The sequence below is a fragment of the Aplidium turbinatum genome, chromosome 2 (genome assembly GCF_918807975.1).
Source record: "Aplidium turbinatum chromosome 2, kaAplTurb1.1, whole genome shotgun sequence".
Classification (NCBI taxonomy): Eukaryota; Metazoa; Chordata; class Ascidiacea; order Aplousobranchia; family Polyclinidae; genus Aplidium; species Aplidium turbinatum.
The window spans coordinates 14944989-14960247 of NC_137473.1; the positions used below are offsets into that span (position 1 = coordinate 14944989).

Genomic DNA, 15259 nt, shown 5'->3' on the forward strand with positions numbered 1-15259 from the left:
TTCAGCTAGAAAAGTTTTGTTCTTTTTACATTGATTTCACATCTGCAAGGTAACATTAATGTCTTCAATCAAAAAAGGAATAAATTTGTCAGCTGCACAAAGAGCTGGCGTAATTGAAAATTCGTTAGTCTTTTGATTTGCAAACAACATGCGTGGTCAGTGAAGAATATGTTCAATTAATTAATTCATTATCTTTTAGTAATGTTGAATCGTGGAACATCCTTTACGTAGCCTATTGGTCAAACTAGTAGCCTAATTTCGAATTTATGCGTATTGATTTTATAAAAAGCTTTTTAAACTCACCCATTAGATTTGTAGTCCTCATACCAAAACCTATCACCATCTCGAATTCGAAGAAACTGATCCAAAATAATCTGGCGGAAGAGTTCTCCTGGACCTCTTTCAACCGTCTCCAGCAGCCCTCCAGTCCAAACATCTACTCGGCTAATATCCTCACCATGAGCTTCTTCAAGTCGTTGTAAAACCTAAGAAACATGCATTTTAATTAACTTATAGTTTACAAAAGGGATGAAAAACATTTTCAACTGAATGTGGCACACACAAGACTTTGTCCTGGCTTAAAACAAAAGTTGATTGCAGATTCTTTTAAATAGGTCAATACCATTTCAATGGAACATTTGATAATGCATTTTCTTGTCAAGTCTGAGTTGTTAATCGACGGTTTACTGTCATTTTTGTAATATTTGTGTCAGTGGTTCACCAGCCCTTAACATTCAACAGCCCTGGTTTTAAAATGTTTCAATGCATTGGTTTTCAAATTTTGGGTGCAGAAGGACCTCAGGTGTTTTTAGTTACTGGTTTCAAGCTACCTGGAAAATGGAAATGTCCTCATTGCTAACATTTCTTGGTCGGTAGCAGTTTGTTTTAATTTTTCTGACTGTCCCTAATGTGCTATGCATTGGTGATAAATAAGTGGCATCAAGCTTTGACTTTAAAGTTATCGTATTGACAACTTACTTCAGCTCCTGTTTCTGCCTGACTGTTTGGAGGTGGGGTCATGTGGGTTTGGCTACTAAACAGCTCCGGATTGATTTCTTCAAACGTTGCTCTTGGGACCATTCCTAACGATTTTCTTGCGGTATTGTAATCAGGAAGACCATGATCACGACCTCTCTGAAAATCACAAAGTTTTTGTGTTGATCTTGATACAATCTGGTATGATGTTGTCAATAATTAAAGCTAATTGTCATACTTCAATCCAAGCAACGGGGAATGCGATGAAAAGTTTCTCACATTTCTCAATATAGCCAACTACGCCTTCCGCACTAGTGAGAGGGTGTCCGACGTTTTCTTCGTAAACAGTTTTTCGTAAAGCAATTCTTCGTAAAGTTAATTCTTTGTAAAACAATTCTTCCCAAAGCATTTATTCGTGCATGCAATGGAGATTTGATGTCTACGAAGAAATGCTTTACGAAAAATTCTTTTACGGATTTCATTTCACCAACAACTGTTTACGAACAATTGTTTTACGAAGAATTGCTTACGAAGAATTGCTTTACGAAGAATTGTTTACGAAGAATTCGCCTATAACCAGTGAGAGTAGGGTGGCTGGTTCTTTTCTCTCCGTCGCATTTCCATCAGTAACTATCCCAACCCTTTTTATTAGACCCTAGATCAGGGGTGGGGAACCTGCGGCCCGCGGGCCGAATGTGGCCCGCGTGACTGTTCCATGTGGCCCGCGTCAAAATTTCTTTACCCAAAATATATTGAAACAACAGCTCAAAAAAGAGTAGGCTCTGCATTCTCGGTATATTGCGAATGGCCGTCGATGAAGAAATGAAACGAAACGAAGTCGATCAGTTCATGAATAATCAGGGAAACCATGTCGTCGAACTCACTGATAGCCAATGGTTGTGTGACCTAGCGTTTATGGTTGACATTAGCGAGCACCTCTCCGAGCTCAACGTCAAGTTGCAGGGACCGAATCAGCTTTTGAACTCCTTGTTTGCAAAAGTGAAATCATTTGAAGCTAAACTACATCTGTGGAAAGTACAACTTGAAAACAATAAGATGTTCTTAATAATGATGTTCCTAATAACTTCCAACATGAAATAGTAGATCTCCAGAATGACGGTACGTTGAAAGCGATGTACCAAAACATTCCACAGCTCAACTTTTATCAAAGCTGCATAAATGCTGGTGATTTTCCAGTCATGCGTGAACATGCTTTGAAATATGTGTCTCTGTTTGGAAGCACCTACCGCTGCGAATCAGTTTTTTCTGTAAATAAAATTTCGAAATTTTTAGTGGCCCGCTTGTGTTATTTCTCATTTTATGTGGCCCGCAATACTGAAAAGGTTCCCCACCCCTGCCCTAGATAGAGATAAGCGGTGTATTTTAACAACCAGCTGACGCCGGGAGTTGAATCAGGATTAGGCTACGTGATTGGAAAATGAGCGCCTTATCCACTGGCCTATTCCACCGCTGTATTACAACGAAAAACCAAGCCACATAGACAAAAAAGGAATGAAGTTTAGAGATGACTACGTAACTTCAAACCATGGATCAACTGCAGTACTTAAACTGTGAGAGTTAATGCAATAGCCTAACAGAAGAGGAAAAGCAACGACTTGGGAACAGGTACCATTTGTTGCGTACCATGCTTTTACAGTAGCCTACTCTGTATTGTAAATAGTAGGATAAGCTTCTGTAGTCTACTTTGGGCTACAGTAGCCTACTTGTTTTGAACGGTTAAGCCATTGTGTTATTCAATGCATTACTCATCTTCAAAAAACTTGTGTAAAGGTGATATAAAGCGCCTTCACAAAAAAAGAGTGTCTAGTAGGCTAGGCTATGTTGTTTCGCAATAAGAGTTCGCGAGGTTTTTCTACCAGAGTTATTGACGACAAATTGTTAAAATGCAATTTATTTTTTCACAAAGCAACAGGCCTAAATATCCAAACGTTTTTGTTGAATCAGCAATTTATTTAAAGTCACTGTAAAGTTGAATTTACATAACAGAAGGAAACAACCCAAACAACCACTTTATCTGGTCCATATCTGGTAGAGATCTAGTCAGATCAGTAGCCTATCCGATATGGTGAAAATGTGGAGTCCTGTGGACCAGATAAAGTGGTTATCTGGAAAGTCAAGTTCTTTGATTACCTGAATGTTAATAGCCATGAGATCACGTCTCGTAAAATCAAGAGGTCCAAATACGTTTCCTCGAAGATCAGGAGTGATAATGTTGTCTTCCCTTTCGCATATTTGACTTGCCATGCCCATCAAGAGTTCACTTATGTCCGATTCTTGCACAGCTTCCTGGCAAGAAAAAAGAAACGTAGTAAGATTTCTTTTTGAATTTAAATTCGTTCAATATATTTATTTTTTTGCACAATATTAGTAATTTACTTATCTGCACCAATACGCCCCATACAGTACCCTACCCACTGCGCTGTCCGCCCACAGATAAAGATCTATTCTATTGATATTATTGCTATATTAAGACTGTTGCTTTTCTTTTATAATAGACTACGCTACATGTAAACTATTTTAGTTGAATTGTTGGTTTCCAATAAACAGTCATGGATCATAATCTTAGAATTTTTTTACTGAGTGAAGTAGCCCAAATTATTGCATCAGCGGAAGCGTTTAAAGTAAAAATGGTTCAATATTGTTTGTTACAGGCAGTCAAGCGTAAACAAAATTATTATTTTTGCTTTTTGAATTTCTTTTACAAACATCAATTTTTCTTTAAACAATTATCCGACAGCATAGGCTGCTTGTAGACGACTAACTGCACGTTCAAATGGTACTCACAATAGAATTCCAATAAGTATTGCACGTCCGAAGTCCTAATTTACCAATATGGGCTTTGTTGATATCGTTAAAATCTTGGTTGGATCCAGCAGTTATGTTGGTGGTTGTCCGAAATTGACAAGTTTGGCTGAAAAGAAATAGATTTTTACCGAATTGATTGCAGTAAACAAAGCTTAAAATACTCAATAGAAAAATACCAAACACCAAAATGTGCTGCATATCCCACAATATGTTTGACACAACACCAAAGAAAACTAATCGCCACTCAAGATAGTCTGATATCACTGCGTGTCAGCAAATGGTAAATTAGTATGCTTTGCTAATGTTCAGCTCTAAAAGCAACGACGCTCTAAACAAGATCTAAGAAGGAAATTTAAGTCACAATTTTAAGTTTATAGTTTGCTTTGAAACTGCAGGGCTCAGCCATTAACCCTAGAAATACCGGATATTTTTTCTTCAAGAGCTACCAAAGGGGTCGATTGACCCTAGCACTTAATATTGCTTGAAAACAATTTCCTGGACACTTTGCTGTAATAATCCTAATTTAAGTGTATCTGAAATCATTTGACAAAAAGGAATTAAATTATGTGATCAAACGATATCTAATTAACACTTTAGTCCAGGGGTTCTTAACCGGGGGTGCCCGCACTCCTTAGGGGTGCGAGAGCTGTTCCTATGGGATGCGGAATGCTGAATGATTAGGGTTAGTTATAAAGGAATAATTAGGGAATCAGGATATTCCTGCCTGCTTCTTATAAAGAAAAAAAACAAAAAACGTTGATTCGTTTCTTGACTTGCGAACAGTAGTTGGCACCAACACACCACGGTTAGATGCCATCATCAACAGGAAACAACATCAAAAACGCCGCTGAGCATGTTGTTTAACCACCACTACGGAGAAACTATTTTGCATTTTTCACATAACAAACAAAATAAAGGCAGCTCTGGAGCCAACTGCTGACAATTGGTGAGGAAGAATTCGACGTCGTCCTCGACTTTTGCTATCTTAAGTGACATGATTGGCCAGTCTGGAGGCTGTAAGTAGGCTATGTCATGGTAGTGAGGATGCAAATGGTCTGGAAGAGTTTCTGTGAGTTTATCCCTGTTATGGACAAGGATATTTCTTTCTGTGGTCGAGGTCACATGCATAATATGTATGTAAGGACTGTTCTACTGCATGCACGTGAGACCTGATCCACCACTCTTGAAAAGCGAAATCGGCCATGTTGCAATAATTTCCATAGAACGATGGATCTATTCAAAGTGCCTTTCTAACCAGGTGACGATGGAAGAGCTGAGATCCAGGTTTGGCAGCCATCAGCTTGAAGATGTCATTAATGGAGAAGGCTGCGTTGGTACCGACACGTGCAACGCATAAAATAAAACGCGAGGCCAAAGAAAGTTTTGTTCTTTAATGTCCATGGATATAACCCTTGTGAGTGTCCTAAGAAGCATTGACTAGACTACATTGGAGAAGATCTACGGTTGGCAAAACTGCAGATTTCGTCTCGGTCGACCCTCGGGGCAGGTGGAATGGAGAATGCCATCACAGAATAGAAGATTGTTGGCCACCAACCTTCGCACTGCGGGGAACAGGAGACGTTAAATTGTAGAGATGGATAGAGACACAAATCACAAAAAAAAAACGCAATTTTCAGGTCCCCGTAGTCTATAAGGAAAGCATCATATTGTGTCATTTTAGTGTCCGTTATATGAATAAAGATTAAAGAAACACAATGGTTTTGTTATTTACCTATGAAAACAACATTACTTTTGAGATTCTAGAAAGGGTGCGACAACTTGTCTGTGATTTCAAAGTGGTGCCAAGGAGGAACAAGGTTAAGAACCACTGCTTTAGTCAGAACTATTGTTTGATATCTGATTGAAAGGACGTTTGAAAGGCAGTTGTTGAAAGGGGGTTTGAAAGCCGTAGTTTTGGCTATAGGTCGTACAGTCGTACACAGGGAAATAATTACTGAACAATAGATGTTTGGTATTGCTTGCTGGTAGTGCTACAGGAAGCTCATTATCAGATCGAAATATTATTACTGGTTGAATAATATCACTGAGCAAGTATTAGCAGTCTTTATTGCGTAATAATTTATTGCGTAACTATGTTTTTGAGAGCATTTATGCAAGGAAGTAGTCGTGGGGGTCAATCGACCCCTATGGTAGTTGACATAAAACTGGACAAAAATGCACAATTTTTTCATCGAATTTTTTTGCTATTCAATTGGAGTGTGTAATAACCAAAATAAGAAGAAGTCAAAAAAGCAACTTTCTATGTTATGTATGTTTTGTTTATTTAACAAAAAACAAAGCAAAAAGGGTCAATTGACCCCTTTGGGAGTGCTAGGGTTAAAATTTATTCTTGTGCCAAAATTTATTTTATAAAAAGATTGATTTTGTGAGAGTGACATGACCTCAAAAACTGCTATTGCAACGCGGCTTGTAGAAATTTATTTCTATGTCTTGATGTGGCACTGAAAAACTTTAACTTTGTGTTCTTTAGCATTCTTTAAGTCTATTTTGTGACATGAGTCCTTTTTACTAAGACGTTAAGCTCTTTGATTTAAATTTAGTGCAGGAAATTTAATTAGTCAAGGCTATTCCGGTAGAGTTATAAGCTTAGAATATTTTATTCTATTCACGATAAAATGTTATAAAAATGTTTACTTGTTAGGGTTAACTTTTGATCGACGGAAGACGCCAGGTGGCACTAGAGTGTGACCCCATCTCATTGCAGCGGATTGAAATACGTGGGTTATACCGGGGTGAACAGCCGATTTGTAACCTAAAAAATTGTTTTATTTTGATTGAAAAATAGTACAAACACTGTAAACAACTTTTATTTACCAATTATTAAGCCGGTTTTGGGAAAAATACATTTACTCAGAGCTATGCAGACTGTGGATTTCGTCTAACAAATCAAGGAGTGCAAAAACCACTTGTGCATCGGTTATCCTACAAATTCGTATTATTAAGATGTGGTTTATTTTAAGATTAGGTTACTTTTACAACAACACATCTTGTAAAGTTTCTGTAAAATGCTAAGTCGTGCACCTTTAGGTGGAATAAAAAGATGTAGCCTAAAAAATTTCACTAAACCTCTATGACTTGATTTTTTTAAAGCGACATACCAACAGCCACTTTTTGGTTAGGCCTAAGAGTAGGCTATTCCATACAAGTTTTACTCAGCCGTAAAAAGTTGAAACCTTGTGTTTTGAGCAGTAAATTCGTAAAAAACAAGCCTAAAAATTAAGCATTCAAAAAGTACCTGTGTACTCTGTAACATTGTTACAAATTTCTCCTTCACGAAGTGGTCCACAATCTCCCAACAGACGAGGGAGCCAATCGTAAAGAACAATTTTCTACGAACGAAAAACGGTTAACCCTTTGAAGCACAATGTAACACATATGTTACATGATTTATCGTCTAATTATACTTTTTGACTACTCGTTTTAGAGTTAGAAAAACTTTTTGACAAATAATAAAGGTTTAGTTATTTTTTTTTATTCAGTTGGAAACACCTGTTTTTCTCGAGCTTGCAATTTTGTTTTCCACCTTATAAAATACAATGCGCATTGTAAAAAAATTGTCTCATTTTCTTATATGCTTTTAATAGGAAAAAAAAAAAAAAATTATGAGCATTGTGTCTGCACCTGTTTGTACCTTAGATTCTTATACTTGTACTATAGACACACAAAACCGAGTAAAGGATCCGGATTTAACATAAGCACGTTTATTTTTAACACTTAGAAAAAAAATACACTAAAACAATTTGTAATATCTGGTTGCGTTACTTAGCTTTGTGTGCTTATAGCAGAACAAGACAAATTTTTTACCGAAGCTTTATCTTGACGTTTAATCAGACGCAGTAATGGGTTGTCAGTTTAAAATGCATAGTGAAGACTCATTAAAGTTCAATACGTTTAATTTTTTTGTTTACTTGCGTTAACTTTTCATATTTTTTTATTGTTTTCGAACTTAGAACTGTAAAATCTGCCTTTGTTACCATACTTTCTTGTAAATTGAACAAATTCATGAACAGCCATGAACCATTTTCGTTGCCATATGGATAATTTTTTATCACTTTCCAACTGTTTTGTTGATGATTAAGCTTTTAACTATAGGCTTTCGCAATTTTACCAAAGATTTTCATTTTTTGCAAAAGTATGGTAGCCTATATGAGATGGCGAGCACAATTGATATTCTTGCAACTGATGAGATTAGCTAGAAAATTTAACCATGTTAATCTGTTGGTCAACGTAAAAGTACAAAAAGGCATCAATTTAAAACAATTAACTAGTGAAAGCAATGGGCAAAAATATCCCCCTTAAAAAAAAACAAATTACTTGATGCGTGGCGATGTTCATTGCTCTTGCTTCATTGAAGACTTTTTCACCGCTATATTCTGGATGTTCATCTCCAATTTTCCTTGCCAGGTAGTTATGATAACGAAACCATAACACACCAAAAGTGAGGAGAAAAGGATTTTCGTTTCCACGAGGGTTGCCAATCCCTAAAGTAAGAATTTTCAAACTAATAATCTGTCCCAGAAATGTCCACGTTTATAAATCCATTGAAAAAACTCATAAACTAGTCAATCAGAGATAAAATATAATTCATTTAACCTGACGTAATATTAAAACTACTAGAAATGTTCATCTAGTGTTATTCCATTTAATTACATTTGCATTAAAAAGTTTGTTGAAACGTCAAAAAAGAAAAAAAAAAATTCAAAAAGTGATGCCACAAGTCTGTTTTAATTTTAGTTAAAGGCTAAAGTCAAATAAGTACGCAACTTAAGAAATAAAAAAGTTTCCAACTTTTTATTCCAGTTTATTTCTGGCTGACGCTTTAAATATTTAAATTTATCTCAGCTTTCTATTGTCTGATTATTAAAAATTAAAATATAAATATCATCATGCGGTCAATCTTTTCTGTTATAATCGACTAATCAATTCAATAAAAGCAGCTTAACCCCCAAGTGCACTCTATTTGGCATGATCGTGTCATTGTAAGATTCTTTATTCTCGAACTGAAAAAGCCTTTTTGAAGCTTTGTCTGGAAGTCTTGCACTCTTGTAAAGGCTTTGAATCACAGACAGAGACCTGATCACCAAGATTGACAAAGTGAAACCGTCGCTTGTTGCTTAGAACTCTTGACTTTTAGACTATAGATATTATAGCACTATTTAGGTTGGTGAGGCTTTAGTCTGTGCCAGTTTCTTTAATAAATTAATAGGGCCATGGTTACCTGTACCCAGTACTGTAGTGCAGTGTTTCCGGAGCTGCGCCGCACTACCTCACCGATGAAACTAAAAAAGCCCTGGCAGTACTGGTGCAGTAAAAGTTGCTATTATTTTATAAAACGTTAAAGCCAAAGTGACCAAAAAAACTCCGGTACCTTTAAACTTTCCGTTACACCCCTGCCTGTACCGACAGGTTAGCATCATAGAATTAATAGCACAAGTTGCAATTCAGACAGGAACAAACAATGCAACATCTACTCGAATGCCCTGTATTAAAAGCAATGCTCTTTGCATAGAATTTGGCCGAGCTCAACGACAGAGCAGAGGCTTGCGTGATGCTTTGGGCTGCGGTCGTGTGACACACGACGAAGAAGAAGCTCACAAGAACTTACTAAAAAATCGATATGCAGATTTCAGCTCATTATCTCTTGGAGGGGGTGGATTAGCCAACGGCAAACCGAGCGAATTCGTGGCTGGGAAGCGGCCTTCATCATTCAGCGAGATCAATTCTCCTCGACAGTCAGTTACATTCATCTGTCATGCAACGTACAACAAAGCTTTAGAATTAACATAGCCTGTTTTTTTTTAAACAATATGACAAAATTTAAAGCTTTAATGATATTTCATTCAATGAAAAGTCAAAGACATTTTTCTATCTTGTTTAAGGTTAATTAAAACTTTCGGCTGATACAAGAAGAATTTTTAAAGTTTTGAAGTTGAAATTTGTCGCTTCTTTGACATTTTGTTTGTTATTCTATTGAACAGGTATTAATTTGTGGCGCAATTTGAGCATGGCAATCTAGTTTTGACTTTTAACTAGCGGCTGAACTAGTGAAAGCAATGCCTACATCCACTGAGTTGAGTAGGTTAGTAGCCTACATCCACTGATGGGGTCTCTCTTAAGAAAATGGTCAAGACATTAGGCCCATTTATACTGCAAGCAGTTGTAGCGCCAAGTCTTAGCTTAACATTGTTTTTAAGCTGTCTTGCCATGCATAAGGTAGAACAATAAAAATTTAAAAAGTTTGAACAGTGGTATATTACTTTGAATATGCATTTGAGTTTAACTCGATGCTGGAAATCGAATTTTGTAAATTATGTCACTGGTTCGATAGGATAAAACATTTATAACATTTACCAAAATAAAACTTGGAAAATGATTGTTTTAGTTGTGAGCGCTTGGTGCTATTGGAAGGTATTTAAAATATACATCATTTATTTCGTATTCAACATGGCCCTTTGTTTCATTCATCAAATGACAAAGAACAGGGACTGCTTATGTCAAAGTGCAATAAAAAATCCACCACGCGTCAAGACTATCCGAGCATACGTATTTTCTTTTTAAATCTACACCATTAAAAGTTTTGTACAAATTGCAAAGTTGTTTACAATTTTATCGGCTACAAATTTGTTCAGTAAGCCAGTTTTAGGTTCCATCGCTCCAAGCACGAGCAGTTTTTCTGATATCGCCGATTATCCTATATACGCCTATAGCATGTACTGTACAAAAGTAAGCAATGATAGTGACTTATCTGTCATCACACAAGATCAAGATAAACTGTGAAATTCCATACTTTGCTAGCTAGAATATTTTCCCGGTAGTTCTCATCACTCGAGCTGCGACTTGCACAATTGTCCTGATGGAGTCGCAAAGCATCCGCCCATGCTTTGCTAACCCCGTATGTCAGACCACCGTCAATGAATGGAGTAATCTCGTTCATCTGCAAAAAATCCGCAATTGTCATCCTTTTAACAGAAAAGTAGCAAAATAGAGAGAAAACAGTTCACTGGGAAGTGAAATTAAAAATTATGAAATATATTTTGTAAAGTTATTTAAGTTTTGCATTTTATACAAAGCTGAAAAGTAAGTCAGATTTCATGTTTAAAATCTTTAATATATTTTTTTGTTGATATTCATTCCACAACAAGCAATTTCACGTTTTTAACTGCGGTTGCTCTTATTAATCGCATTGCTGTAGAACTCTAAACCCGTCTTTACATCTTTTTATCTTTTTCGTCATAAAAACGTCTTTGGACACATAATTGATGTGCTGGCGCTTTCTTTGACAAATAGAAAATAGAATATTGTATAAATGTTGCCCTGATCAAACTCTTCAACAAAGTAAATGTTATTCATAACAGTTTTATAGACTTTATAAAGAAGAACGTGGCATAACCCCCGCAAGGTTATTGTACAGAAGAAAAAAAGAGATGCCAAAGAGAAAGTAGGTAAACTGCACAATGTGGATTTAGAGACGATGAAATCGAGGAAGAAAGGAGAAAATCTAGATAAGACTAAGTAGGCTGCAGTACTGTAACAATAACCAAGCAAATAAGATCTAATAAGATTCTGGTGGAAAAGTTAATTTTATCTAATTTTTGTGGTCTATTCAAATATCAAAACTTGATTGAGTTTCGCTTTTAACAACATGATTGTTGCTTACTTCACAATGTTGATTTTAACGTTAAAATGTAAATTTTAACGTTAAAGTATCAAAACTTTTTCATACAAAAAAACAAAAAAAAACAGAGGAATTGCGCACATCACAGTTGAACAAACCGTACTTTCCATTTAAATATTTGAGAGTAAAATGTTCCTATATTTTTTGAACGTTGTTTACAACATAACCTATAATGTTAATAGTCTCCCGGCAATGACAAGTGTGCATATTAAAGACAAAAAAAAATACCTTATACAAAACAACAACTGGGTTATAGGCCTACCTGCTGTCTTGGGTTATTTGGATTATAGCCGGTGATACCCTGGTCGTATCTAGATCGTAGGAATGGTATTTCTACATTTTCCACATTTTCAAATGTGTAAAGCGAGTCTTGATCTGGGATCTTGATGTTGAAATACTCAGGAGGACATCCAGGTCTCTGGGCGTCCAAAATTTCTTCGACAACTTGCTGACCTAAACGTTACCAAAACTTAAAAGGATAACAGAAAGCAAACGTTTAAGAAGACTTCAAAAACTATGCGGTGTTTTATTTCACTTTCAGGTCTCTTAAAATACTCTGGAAACTGAATGATTCGCGTCACGGTACAAAAGAACCCCCTGGACCCCTTTGTCAACGCTATTGATGTGAAACGCTCCTGTTAGTTGCCGCTCAGGCGTGTCGAGATAAATTGCAGCTTTCGGCAAATGAATTTCTCTGTTCTGAACCCATGAGTTTTCTTACAATATAAAACGTATCAGATCAATTTCAGCAATTCTTGGACAAAAATTAAGTTCTGTACGACAATATGGGCAACGAAAAAAGAGATTTCTGAGATTTGGCTGAGTGCGTTTACAGGCTGTAGCAGCAAATTCTGACTTTTTTTTAACTAAATAAAATAATATTAATTAATCAGTTTATTGAATAAGATTGTCGGTGTGTCAAAAAAATCTTAAAGCAAAATCACTGCTACCGTATAGTTGTTCATTCACAATTTTGCAAAAAAATACAACTGCCTGACTGTGTTTGAAAAGCTTTCAATGATTTGAAACTTAAAAAAGAAATCACAGCCTATTCATTTCCTTCAAATCGAAATTAATTGTTAGACAGCAAAAAGCGAAATCTTACCGAAAAAAACAAGAAGTGCGGTTCGATTGACATAAGAACCCTCTCCGGTCGAGCCAGCCATTGTCTTTTCGCTCACAGTTCTAGGGTTAGGCCGATCGTCGCCAGATGGTGCATATGTGCCATCTTTGTAGTGAGATTCCAACAACCTTGTCAATGCAGACTCTGTGACGTAATCGGAGAATTTGTCAAGTGAAACTGATATAGAAAATCAAATTGTTTGCCAAGTTGGCAAACAACCGTTCTGAAAGCACGCTTAACTTGAAATGACGTCAGCACTTGCACGCTGTTATTCCAGGAATAGTGGATTATTGTTCAAAACGAAACCTAGACTAATTTAATCTTTCTTTGACTGACAAAAATTGAAAATTTCAAAAAGGGCAATTCACTTAGATCGCTTGTTAAAAGATTTCACTGACAGAATAAATATTATATTGAAACTTTTATACAAGGCCACACCTACATTGAAACCATTTCCTTAGAAATTGCAAAAGCAGATAGCAAAATGACAGTGCAATAAATAATTATAATTCACAACGTAGTTTAGTATTGTATTAAATAATAATTATAATTAGTTACACAGCAAAGTCATCAACATTTTGTGAGGTTGTCTCTAATGTCATAAGCCATAACCAATGCAATCTTTATGTTCCTTTAAACAGGATTAGGTTTGTCTGTTTTGCACTTTGTGACATGTCGTAAAGTAAAAACTGATCAATCCTTATTTTGTTGCTCAGTTTTGTTTGTGGATCGTTCCGTCTTTGTTGTAAGAAAATGTAGTCCGAATAAACCGTTACTTACTTGCCTTGTGTCGTTTGTTCAAAAGTGTCTTGGGCAATTTTTATACCACAAACGAAATTGAAGTCTTGAATGGGGTCATAGTTTTGTCATATCAAAATTGACTACTTCTTTTCTTACACAATAATTATGAAAAGTCTTGTTTATTTGAACTTTTGTGAAGTAATGCATTCTCGTCACATCAAAATTTCGCAATTGAAGTTAAAATCTGTCACTGTGTGTCTGCATGTTCGAAAAGTTACACAAAATGTTCATTTATACTGTAAGAATGAATAAGTGATTGCTTAATGAGGTAGAAAATTTCCTGTAATTTCTTACATGAACGTCCAAATATATATTTTTCAGCTTAAACAAGCAAAATAATAAAAGTTTGTCTGGTAAAACTTTTTACAATTGTTAAGACAAGATAAAGTGAAAAATAAAGAAAACAATAAAGTATTGATCTTAGTTACAATCAAATGCTAACTCAGAATAGTTTTGGAAATTTGTTTGTTGAAATTTAAAAAAAGTATTGTTATAACTTTTTTTATCTATTAGATAAAGTTAAATCCTTGTTTCCATTCTGAATAGCGCAAAAACAAAATAAAAAAGTATGATGAAACTCTCACAAAAATTCACAGCAACAAAATAGTCAAAAACTTACCTACAACACCCCATTCAGGGTGTGCCCTGTTGTTATACCACCCATCGTATGGGGGGTATTCTTTTTCATTTTCTTCTTGGGTTTTTACCCCTGCAAGATACCAAGAACAAAAAATAACTTATTTACATTGATTTTTTTAATTTAGTATTTAAGAAAACTAACAAATAATTTGTTTTGTATACAGCTGGTTTGGATTAATTAATCATAATTATTTTACTAACCGATAGTTGTCGTGATGCAGTTAAATCAAAAAACAAAAACATCATTGATAATGGTCTGCTGACCAGCTTAGGTGCCCAGACCTCGTTTAAAAACTGCTAAGAGAGAGAGAGAGAGTCCACATAGCATGAAATTATTCCCAGATAAAAAGTGTGCAAACTGCAAACAACATTTCACTCCTACTACGGTTCTAAATACTTTCACTAGTTTTGCCTCAACTTGCCTGTCACAAAGAAGATTAAGAAAAGACCGAAAGAGAACAATCGGTATCTTCGGTTCATCTTCAAAAACTTCACAATGATTTCGTTGTCGAGATTGTCGATTTAACAAATTTGCAAAGTTCTAATTTAAACAAGAAGTTCTGAAAGAAAAGGATTGGAATAAAGTAACAATGTGACATAAAGCCACCCTTGTTCAACAAATTGGGTTCTGGTAGAAATTAAAAAAAAATAATCATGCATATAAAAAATGGATTATTAAGTATAGGCTACCTCGTTCACTGCATTGCTTGTAACCAAAACCCAACAGTTACTATAAGTTTAACTATCTTTTGGTAACGTTAAAACACTTGTAAGCATTTCGATTTTTTACAAAGCAAACTGCTTGAGCTCCACTGATAGTCTTTACAGCCTTAGCTTGTCTGAGTTTCGCTTCATCCAAAACAGCAGTGATGAGTGTTCCCTTTGTAGATGTATAATGCAATGCAGAAATCTTTTTCTATTGCATTTAACAACATAACAGTTCACAACTCGCAACGGACGTGACAATAAATAGCACAGCGGTATTCACATACGCTGCAACAAAATATGAAAAACGTAGGCTAGCAAAAGATTAGGCATTCATGCGCTTTGTTGTAGAGTTATGATCGATTCAACATTAAAATAAAGTAAAAAGGGATTCTTGAAGAACATGATCAAGCCCTTTCTCTTTATTAAGTTTGTTTTCAAACTATTTAAACTAGTACTATTTTGTAGAAAGAAAAGAAACAATATGGAAATAC

At 35.6% G+C, this 15259-nt stretch overlaps 1 protein-coding gene across 1 annotated transcript in view; it reads right to left on the bottom strand.

Annotated features, from left to right (window-relative positions):
- LOC145765290 (dual oxidase 2-like) overlaps positions 1-14621 on the bottom strand; it is a 38137-nt gene extending 23516 nt beyond the window's left edge. Inside the window, exons 1-13 of the mRNA XM_082577092.1 lie at positions 14483-14621; positions 14041-14130; positions 12603-12764; positions 11760-11950; positions 10610-10756; positions 9428-9569; positions 8137-8303; positions 7058-7151; positions 6457-6574; positions 3781-3907; positions 3127-3282; positions 979-1134; positions 304-485 (exon numbers count right to left, since the gene is read on the bottom strand). Coding sequence (XP_082433218.1) covers positions 304-485; positions 979-1134; positions 3127-3282; positions 3781-3907; positions 6457-6574; positions 7058-7151; positions 8137-8303; positions 9428-9569; positions 10610-10756; positions 11760-11950; positions 12603-12764; positions 14041-14130; positions 14483-14540 — 1790 coding nt within the window. The 5' untranslated portion in view covers positions 14541-14621. The remainder of the gene's footprint in view (positions 1-303; positions 486-978; positions 1135-3126; positions 3283-3780; positions 3908-6456; positions 6575-7057; positions 7152-8136; positions 8304-9427; positions 9570-10609; positions 10757-11759; positions 11951-12602; positions 12765-14040; positions 14131-14482) is intronic.
- Between the last annotated feature and the right edge of the window lie 638 nt (positions 14622-15259).